Genomic DNA, 10,929 nt, shown 5'->3' on the forward strand with positions numbered 1-10,929 from the left:
GGTTTTGGTGCCTAAATCTGACCAAGTTGTTTTGGTGCCTAAACCTGACCAATTAGTTTTGGTGTCTAAACCTGACCAAGTGGTTTTGGTGCCTAAACCTGACCAAGTGGTTTTGGAATCTAAACCGGACCAAGTGGTTTTGGTGCCTAAACTGGACCACGTGCCTAAACCGGACCAAGTGTTTTTGGTGCCTAAACCTGACCAAGTGGTTTTGGAATCTAAACCGGACCAAGTGGTTTTGGTGTCTAAACCTGACCAATTGGTTTTGGTGTCTAAACCTGACCAAGCGGTTTTGGTGCCTAAACCGGACCAAGCGGTTTTGGTGTCTAAAACTGACCAAGTGTTTCTGGTGCCTAAACCGGACCAAGCGGTTTTGGTGCTTAAACCTGACCAAGCGGTATTGGTGCCTAAACCTGACCAAGCGGTTTTGGTGCCTAAACCTGACCAAGTGGTTTTGGTGCCTAAATCTGACCAAGTGGTTTTGGTGCCTAAATCTGACCAAGTTGTTTTGGTGCCTAAACCTGACCAATTAGTTTTGGTGTCTAAACCTGACCAAGTGTTTCTGTTGCCTAAACCGGACCAAGCGGTTTTGGTGTCTAAACCTGACCAAGTGGTTTTGGTGCCTAAACCTGACCAAGTGGTTTTGGTGCCTAAACCTGACCAAGCGGTTTTGGTGCCTAAACCTGACCAAGCGGTTTTGGTGCCTAAATCTGACCAAGTTGTTTTGGTGCCTAAACCTGACCAATTAGTTTTGGTGTCTAAACCTGACCAAGTGGTTTTGGTGCCTAAACCTGACCAAGTGGTTTTGGTGCCTAAACCTGACCAAGCGGTTTTGGTGTCTAAAACTGACCAAGTGTTTCTGTTGCCTAAACCGGACCAAGCGGTTTTGGTGCCTAAACCTGACCAAGCGGTTTTGGTGCCTAAAACTGACCAAGTGGTTTTGGTGCCTAAACCGGACCAAGCGGTTTTGGTGCCTAAACCTGACCAAGTGGTTTTGGTGTCTAAACCTGACCAAGTGGTTTTGGTGCCTAAACCTGACCAATTGGTTTTGGTGTCTAAACCTGACCAAGTGGTTTTGGTGCCTAAACCTGACCAATTGGTTTTGGTGTCTAAAACTGACCAAGTGTTTCTGTTGCCTAAACCGGACCAAGCGGTTTTGGTGCCTAAACCTGACCAAGCGGTTTTGGTGCCTAAACCTGACCATGTGGTTTTCGCGTCTAAACCTGACCAAGTGGTTGTGGTGAATAAACCGGACCAAGTGGTTTTGGCGCCTAAACCTGACCAAACTACCACTGTTTCACAACGTTTACCTCGTGTCATACATCACTTGCCGGCGCTTGACCGTGTGGTTTTGGAATATCTGACATTCAATCTTTTTTGTTGGGTGTGTTGGTTTAAATGCAGCTCACCAACTGTACTGTTTTCATTCACTGATCAAATCTACTGTTTTGCCTTTTCAGTTGCAGTTAAGCCACTGTCTGTGAAACTCAACACTTCCTGCAGATGTTTCAAATTAAACGACTACCAGAAAAGGGAGGTATTTGAAGGTGATACAAGTTGATGGGCTGGAAGGCTTTTAATGTGAAAGAAGTGTACAGGAAGTGTTTCTTTGTTTGCTGACTGAACAGTTTAGTAACGGGAGCAGATCAGAAACAGGAAGGACTCTTACTGACACGTCAACTACAAAGGTGTTTCTAATAAAAGCTTCAAAGGATCTTTGTAAAGGTGAAGTCACTGTGTGATCCGTTATATCCAAGTTTAAAATTAGTGATCAGAGAGTTTGTCTGCTTCCTAACTTGTTCTCCAGCAGTGCATATTCCTGCTTTAGATGTATAATACCCTCCCTCTAGCGCCACCCTCAGGACATCTCCAGGTGAGGGGAGCGGAGCGGTCCTGTATCTGTGAGCTGTTGACTGTTGGCGTTGCTCCATCAGACTGTGTCAGACTGAATGAACGTGAAGGTGGAGCTCTGTCAACACCGCCCGGAGCTGAGAGGAAGCGGTGTGTAAAGTAAACGGAGCTTATGCTGCTGCCATAAAGAGTCATGTGGTCACCTGTAAAGATGACGCCTCTGATAACCTCCGAGTGTAAAGCTAACAAAGATATAAAGGAATCAGGCGGCATGAGAGAGCTGTGTTGGTTTGCCAGCCGTGTCTGCAGGCACGTAGACCAGGACCACAGATTATTACCTCTTATTACCTTCACAGAAAGCTGAATGTGTGTTTGCAAACTGACGAGTCCGCTTAAACTCACCTAAACTGCTTACCGCATGGATTTATGTCTGTCGCCACAGCAACGTGACCTCAACATGGGGGACGTTAGGCGGGGGGGGTTTAGGCGTGTCAACAACAACAAATACTGTTGATGTAAAATGTGACACCTCTGAATGTTTGATCCTGATTTGTCCTTTAAGATACAAAGAATCTGACGGATTATTTCCCATCAACACGCTGGTTTCTTAGTTTGTTCCATGTGGTTTGATTTGATCGGCTTGTTACGATGTGGAAGGTTTTGATTTATCAACTTGCGCTCTATTCTGGTTCTGAACTATGCTGATCTTTTATATATGCACACCTCTTTTTCTTTTTCCTTTTTCCTGCGTGTTGTTTATTTCTTTATAACTTTGTACAGCACTTTGTTCAACAGTGGTTGTTTTTAAATGTCTTTTTTTAAATTTCTTTCACGGCTGATTTTTGCTCCTGAGAGTAAATAGAAGAAACCCGAAGGTTAAACTTTTCTTTACGGTCAGATCACTTCACACATCTGAGGTAGAACATTCAAAACTACTGCGACAAAATCTTTTTGTGATTCAAATTAATTAAACCAAATATTTGTTGACGATATATTGAACACTTATTTTATTGTTATTGAGGAGAATTATATTGCCATAATTATCGTTATTGCCCTACTTTATAAATGAATTGACTTGGCTTGACTCTGCTCAGACTGTATGTGGTTGACACGGCTTATCGTGCTTCCTTTAAGTTCTTTACCAATTGCAAAGCTGTGACTCACCACTGGCAGGACGTCCTGCTCTGGACACCTGGAGCCTCTCTGGCTGGTACACCTTCGTATAAGGCTTGGTCTGCTGCCGAGCTACCTACCTTAATTAATCTCGTTAAATGCTTTTAAATCCAAAATGAAAGAATAAGTGTGAATCTGATTCACAATGTGAGCTCACTTTTGTATTTTATGTATGCTGCTGCCTGTCTTCAGACCCAGATTCTGAATCTCAGTGGGCCTCTCCTGGTTAAATAACGGTTATAATAATAATGATAACAACAGGACAGAAATCTATAAATATAGTCACCAACACAGTCTTTTAGCAGCATGGTCTTCCTCAGCTACGTGTTTTTAAGCTCTAAATGTTTCGTGTTGTGAAGCGTTTTTGTCAGCTGATGTTTTCAAGGTGAAAGTAAACTTTGAGAGACGAATAAAGAAGAAGAAAACGTACTTTATTAATCCCTCTAGAGCAAATTCTATTCTTTTGTTTTCACTCTGATGTTGTTATCGCACCACAGAGTTTTCTGGAAACAGAGGTGAACATAAACCAGTGAAACTGCCTCTTTATTTATTTGTTGGTGTTCCTTCTGACTTTTTCTTTCTTTCATCCCAGTGAAGGACTTCATCTCGATCTGACTCGAGGGTCTGAGGACAGAGGAGGTCGTAACTGAACAAATATTCATAATGCATATTTTAGGAAATGTTCAGGTAGGTTTGGAAACTTTGGCACCTCCTCCAGAATAAAACACACAACACTGAAACAGATTTGACTTTGGCCATTCCTCCTCCTTCATATCTCAGACTGTAATGAGAACAGGCTGTTCATCTAATAAAGTCTATCTGATAGATTATCTCAGGTGAAGGTCCTTGACCTCCTGCGAGGAGACACCACCTTTAGACTCTGTTTCACCTGGCAGAGAAAAAAGCTGACAGCCGTGAAATGAAATCATAAACACGTAACCTAACGCCTCGCAGGGCGGGAGATCAGAGAGAGACGTCATGTGACCCCTGGAAATTTAAAAACTGTGTATTGTAGTGGGCGAAGGCCGACGCAGAGACACGGGTCAGAGTTGTATCCGTGGCGTACTGCACCTTTAAACAGCGGAGCGATGTTCCACACGTTGATGCTGCCGGCCTTCATGAACTGTCCGAGAGCGATCTCCAGGAAGAAGATGGGGATTCCTCCGACAAAGACGATCAGCAGGTAGGGGATCAGGAAGACGCCTGCAGGAAGAGAAGCAGCTCGTTAAACTCACATCGCCGACCCGGACAGAGTTCTGGGGCTCCGTGACACAGATTTGAGTTTTTATGTGAGAGAAAAGGAAAAGTGTGAAACTGAAGTTTTCTGTAATGTGCAGGGTCAAACGCAGCGACCTCCTCTGTAGATCTGCAGCCTTGAAGGTGGCGTTCGACTGCAGGCCAGAGTGACTTCGTCTTTAACGGAACCTTCATCCCTCCATCCCTTTTATTAAAAGAACTAAACATACGTCATCTCAGTGGACTGAAGGGAACTGTTTCAGATTTAGTGACCGATTAATTCGTTCTTTTTGTTGTTGCTCTTTGGATTCTGCTCAAAAACACATGAAAAGATGGAAATCCTTTTTAAAAACCTTGACATACTTATTGTATCAAAGTGTACACGGCCTAATGTTGGATTACACTTTTTTTTTTAACCTATTTATTCAGGGGAGCTTCACTGAGAGGAAGCCTCTCTTTTGCAGGAAGGCCCTAAATCTTCTCTATCGAACAAGCCCAGAACAAACCCAGAACAAACTCAGGACAAGCCCAGGACAAGCCCAGAACAAACCCAGGACAAGCCCAGGACAAACCCAGGACAAACCCAGAACAAGCCCAGAACAAGCCCAGGACAAACCCAGGACAAGCCCAGAACAAGCCCAGAACAAACCCAGGACAAACCCAGGACAAGCCCAGAACAAGCCCAGAACAAGCCCAGAACAAACCCAGGACAAGCCCAGAACAAACCCAGGACAAGCCCAGAACAAGCCCAGAACAAACCCAGGACAAGCCCAGGACAAGCCCAGGACAAACCCAGGACAAACCCAGAACAAGCCCAGAACAAGCCCAGAACAAGCCCAGAACAAACCCAGGACAAACCCAGAACAAGCCCAGAACAAGCCCAGAACAAGCCCAGAACAAACCCAGGACAAGCCCAGAACAAACCCAGAACAAGCCCAGAACAAGCCCAGAACAAACCCAGGACAAGCCCAGAACAAGCCCAGAACAAACCCAGGACAAGCCCAGAACAAACCCAGGACAAGCCCAGAACAAGCCCAGAACAAGCCCAGAACAAACCCAGGACAAGCCCAGAACAAACCCAGGACAAGCCCAGGACAAACCCAGGACAAGCCCAGAACAAGCCCAGAACAAGCCCAGAACAAACCCAGGACAAACCCAGGACAAGCCCAGAACAAACCCAGGACAAGCCCAGAACAAGCCCAGAACAAGCCCAGAACAAGCCCAGAACAAACCCAGGACAAGCCCAGAACAAGCCCAGAACAAGCCCAGAACAAACCCAGAACAAGCCCAGGACAAGCCCAGGACAAGCCCAGAACAAGCCCAGGAAGGAAGAAGATGGAGGAAATAAATCCTGATCCTGATTATTCTGAACCTGTTAGTATTATGCTTGAAGTTTTCCAGGTAAATTCACCTGCTTTATTTTCTATTTAACTCTTTTGATGTCTATGTTGCTTTTATGTTTTATTGCACTTTAAACTGCCTTGCAGCTGAAATGTGCTGTACAAATAAAGCTGCCGTGATTCTTTTAGAAAGCAGATTCAGATTCAAACAGGCGTTTAGTCAGAGGAGGGGGTGACGGCTGTCTCGTTTCTCTATGGCTCTGTTTTTATGCTGTATCTGACTTTGCAACCCGGGTGAAAATAAATAAACTTTACTCATCGTCTGACAGTTATCTCTGATGTTGATGTTACGCCGTCTAATGACTGAATGAAGCTCGTCTCCCAGAGAGAGATGAATGAACAATTAGTAATGCTCTCTCTCCCTCTCTCCCTCTCTGTCGTTGGTATTTTAATTGGTGTGATGGAGGCTTCCCACACAGTGGGGGGTAACTGGGTCACAGTGCCACCAGGAACTGGTAAGAATGGTATCAAACTGGAATGATAGTGGGAGGGAGGAGGAGCCTGATGATGGGATGAGGAGTTACATAACAGCTGCTGCCGCCACCCAGAGAGAGCGAGAGACGTATATAAATATAAATATCATTAAACTGCAGGTGTCTCGTTAGCAGCTGACTGACTGATCGATCAAACGACTGACTGTGTGAACAGCTGGAGGATCATTTAAGGTGAGCCACGTGAGCTCCAACATTAAGCCCACGTTCCAGCCAATCAGAATCCAGTCTTCTCTCTCTCGGGTCATTCTGATGGTGCTTACAGGCTGCACACACTGAGCTCTGCTGGTGACGTTTGAGCCTCACAGACTCGACAGTCGCTGGTGACGTAAGCCTGAATGGAGCTGCGCAGGTTAGCGTTAGCCTGCTGCTGCTGCTGCTCTGATCACACAGACATTGCTCTGTTGTGTTAGCCTAGCGTAGCGTAGCATGAAAACACACAAGCAGCTGGTGAGTCACGACCACAGGGGGAGGGGGGGGTTATTAAAATCCCCCTCACACACTCACTGAGAGCTCAGTGGTGTAACACTGTTAGCTCATCAGTAACTCAGTGTTGATGGGATTACAGAGCACTCTGGCCTCATCAGCTGCACTCACAGCACAACATCCAAACATTTCCATTTATTTATTTACCTGACAGGGACAGAGCTTGTTAATTAACTGTGAATGAGCCATTGTAATTATTTCCATCTGTGGTCCCTGCAGCCAGTTATTAATCAATCACAGCCTGAAATAAATAATTCAAGTTAAATAAAATGACTTATAACAGTCAGACGGCTCAGTAACAATCTGCATATACGCACTCTTTCAGTTTCTGTTCGCTCAAAGCAACAAGCTCAACGAGCAGCAGCAGCATCTCTGTGGACCCTGGGTCTCGCCTCTCAGGCTACATACAGGCCTCCTTTGCACTGGAGGCTGTTTAGGCGGTAGGTAACCTGAAACACCAGCAGAGACACGTCAGGTGTGAAAGAGTGAAACCAGTCAGTGCTGAGAGATTTCTCTTTGTAGGAAAGATGCAAACACAACCATCTGTCAGAGTATCTCTGAAGCAGCCTGAGACGGATTTTAAGTTTACAGCAGAGAGGTTTTTGGTGTGTGCAGCTCGTTATTACGACCCTTATTTAGGTTTATGTGGCCGTCCAACGGTGACGTATTATAAATAGCCAGGAAAGTCCGTGTAAGGAGGCGGGACGGGTCAAACCTAGGACTTCAGGAGCACGGTGTCCCACGTGACACCAAGTAACTGTTGAGTTATTTTGAGTTTTATCCTAAATATGTGTTGTGGTTTAGGTTGTTAGCCGTTCATATGGAGAACACAACCAAACTGACCGTCACACAGCTCCGACTGCAGGTCGGCTTCAGGTTCACCTGAGAAAGGGAGCTCACCCTAAAACCTTCATATTCTCATCTGCTGTTTCAGCTCCAGCCTTTACTCAAGTAACAGCATCAATACTACAATGTACAAATACTCCAATATAAATAAAACTATCAGAAGTATAAATACTTGTTTCTGAAAGTGGCAGTATTGTAACGTTGATCTGAGCCTGGATGTTGTCGGGTCGTGAAGTCACGTGTTTCCTGTGTGAAATATGGAAATGTGCAGCTGTCACAGAGACGTTCTCTGAAGCCCAGAGCTGACAACATGAAGACTTAGAGCGAGAGCAGGTGAGACAGGTGGAACGCCGTCCTGTACCGAACACGTGGTCCAACATGTGGTCCGTCCAGAGCTAAAAGGGAGACGGAAACAGAAATAGAGCCGCTGCTGCAGTGCTACAGTTAACTAGCTAAGATGGCTAATCCGGGGTAAGTCACTGGGCTAAGTACTGACAGGCTGGTGACAGAGCACGAGCTTCATCATCATCATCATCACTACCCTGATAATCAGACCGCCTCATTTCTCTTCATTCTTTAGCGTCACATGGCGTTCATGTCTGCTGTTTCCTGTTTGGGAAGGTGATGATGTCATGCAACTCTACAGGAAGCATTCAGGATGAACTTTAATAACCTTTCACGCAGCGCCGCCTTCAGGTCGACATGTTAACGTGTCCAACACTTTGCTTTATCACCAAACACCTGCAGTACTAACGACATTCCCATCAGCCTCGGCTGCACACGTGTTTACTGTCAATTACCTCATGTTAGCATGCTAACATGCTAAGCTAAGATGCTGAATATGATCAACATTATACCTGCTAAGCAGCAGCACGTTAGCATGCTGACATTAGCATTTAGCTTGAAGCACCTTTGTGCCAAATGCTGCATTCAGGAAAGTTCACACATTAATCCACGCGGGCTAGCCCTCATGCTAACGTTGTAGTCAGACCAGATAAACAGTTGAATTAGCTTTTGTTGTGTTACGTATCTGCTGCCGTTGGTGTTAGCAAGCGAAACTCCTTTAAATGAGCTGAATGGATGTGTGTTAATACTGGATTTATTTTCATGTGACTGCCAGCGATCGGTCGCCGCAGTGCAGCGCCCGATAGTGCTGAAATCTTTTGACTAAAGCTTGATTTATACTCCTGCGTCGGGGCTACGTGCGTAGCTACGCCGCAGGCTACGCTCCTAGCTATGCATTTATCCTTGTGCGTCTGTGTCTCCGTCGTTCTGCAATTACACCCCCAAACGCTATTCGGCGGTAGCGCTACAGCGTCCACTGTGTTGACTTTTGTCGGCTGAGCTAGGCTAACTTCCTGTTAGCCCTCCGCTAACTTGAATGGGAGTAAAATTGTAAACGCGCGGCTGTTAAAGACTTTTCAAATGGTACTGAACCAAAGGATCATTCTGACAGTGAAACGAGTCATTTCGCTCGGGTTGTGGTGCTCAAATATATCGAACACGGTGGTTACAGCCGCCGGTTTGGCCGCTAGTAAACGCACAGAGCACTTCCTGTCGGCTCGGAGGCGTTACGAGGTTACACAGCCGACCAATCACAGTTCTTACGGCCCGCGTCACCTCAACGTGTAGTTACAATTTTGAGGAGGTGCACGTCAGGCTATGGCGTGGCGTACGCCATCGACTCGACGCAGAAGTATTACTTCAACCCCAAGCGCCAATCTTTTCCTAAATCAGTCGCTCTGTTTCCTAAATCTCCCCAAACTAAAACCCTTTTTTGAGTTTTCCATGTGTTAAAACGTGACGTGACGTCTAAACTCATCTCACAGGCTGAAATGAAACTTTTGATGGTTGAAACAGAATGATGTGTGTGTATAAAACAAGTTACCACATACAACTACCTACAATCTGATTGGTTGGTTGTTTCTCCTCCGTCTGTTTGTGAATGGACAGAATCTAACAGCATTCAGATCGTCATGCTGGGGAAATAACATTTAGACACAACTATTGAATAAACCGGTCTTTGATCAGGTGCCGACGTGGACGACCAGACTACGTTCACGACTTTAATTAAAGGTTAAAGTGATGAGGTTACATCAGCGGTGTTTGGCTCGCCGCGATCTGATCCGCTGCCAGCTGACCCGGGATCAGCAGGACACGTCACGCTGGTTTCAACGAGCTTTAATTAACATTCAAACATGTATTTGTCACATACACAGCGTGCAGAGACCTGCTTCTTCCAACAGAAGCTCTCAGACTTCACAGTTTGATGGAAGTGAAGTGGAACCAGTTGTTGTTGTGCAGTGATGATCCAGAACTGAGCACAGCAAAAATATATAACTTAACCAGGGCTGCAACTAATAATCACTTTTATTGTCAATTAATCTGTCAATGATTTAGTTTGTTATTGTTTTATTGTACCAGTCAAGTTAATGAAGAAACAATTTCAACTGTACTTTTATGGTTTTTAAAAATTTCCACCACACGTTGCCACAGAAACCCCAAAGACATTCAGTGTAAGATGCTGCGAAAACTGAGAAGCAGCAAATCGTCCCGCTGGAGAAGCAAACGAGGCCGTAAAGCACAGAAAGACGCGGCGATGAAGGGAAACACGGTGAAAGTCTGCCAGGTCTCAGAGCCAGATGCTTACTTAGCGTAGCTGAGTTTAGCTTCGCTGGCAGCCGCTGCAGGTCGACTGGCCCACATACCTGAACAGAGAGACTGATCAGCTCACCTGCGCTACACATGACTCTGCACCTCGCTGCCAGGGTCAACCACCTCCAGCCGCCTGTTTTATAAACTTTATGTCATTCAATGATTCATGGTATCATATAAATATGTACGACCCCATTAAATGAACTTTGAACTGAGGCTGCCAGCTCACCTGGAACACTATTAACCTCTCGGTACAGGTTTTATGTTCTGTGTGTGCAGCAGGTTCCACATGAACGGCGTGTTTTTGGTGGAGAACGTTGTGTTTGATGAATTCACATCCAAAATGAGGTGAACAGCAGAAGCTCCGGCGGCAGTAAAACGCAGCGATGACGCAACAGGACTCGCAGAGACCCCGTCCTGGACTGACCTCTGCACACATTTCATATCTTACAACCAGCCCTTGTTCGATAATCTGGTCTCTTCTCTTTCTCGCCGCTTTACGCAGAATCCTGCTTTGTGTCGGCGCAGTTACACAACAGCGATGACCGCCGAGACCCGGGTCACCTGACAGGAGAGTAAGAGGAGGGAGGAGGAGGAGGAGAAGAAGGATGATGATGGAGGAGAAGAAGGATGATGATGGAGGAGGAGGGAGGGGGAGGAGAGGAGAGTAAGAGGAGGGAGGAGGAGGAGGAGAAGAAGGATGATGATGGAGGAGGAGGAGGAGAAGGATGATGATGAAGATGGAGGAGGAGGAGAAGAAGGATGAAGATGGAGGAGGAGGAGAGGAGGGA

The 10,929-nt window shown here is 45.8% G+C and overlaps 1 protein-coding gene across 1 annotated transcript in view; it reads right to left on the reverse strand.

The window, feature by feature from the left end:
• Positions 1-10,929, reverse strand: part of LOC123974577 (sodium- and chloride-dependent creatine transporter 1-like) — a 27,242-nt gene that overhangs the window by 11,411 nt on the left and 4,902 nt on the right. Inside the window, exon 2 of the mRNA XM_046055387.1 lies at positions 4,096-4,227. Coding sequence (XP_045911343.1) covers positions 4,096-4,227 — 132 coding nt within the window. The remainder of the gene's footprint in view (positions 1-4,095; positions 4,228-10,929) is intronic.

The sequence above is a fragment of the Micropterus dolomieu genome, linkage group LG08 (assembly GCF_021292245.1).
Source record: "Micropterus dolomieu isolate WLL.071019.BEF.003 ecotype Adirondacks linkage group LG08, ASM2129224v1, whole genome shotgun sequence".
In the NCBI taxonomy this organism is placed as follows: domain Eukaryota; kingdom Metazoa; phylum Chordata; class Actinopteri; order Centrarchiformes; family Centrarchidae; genus Micropterus; species Micropterus dolomieu.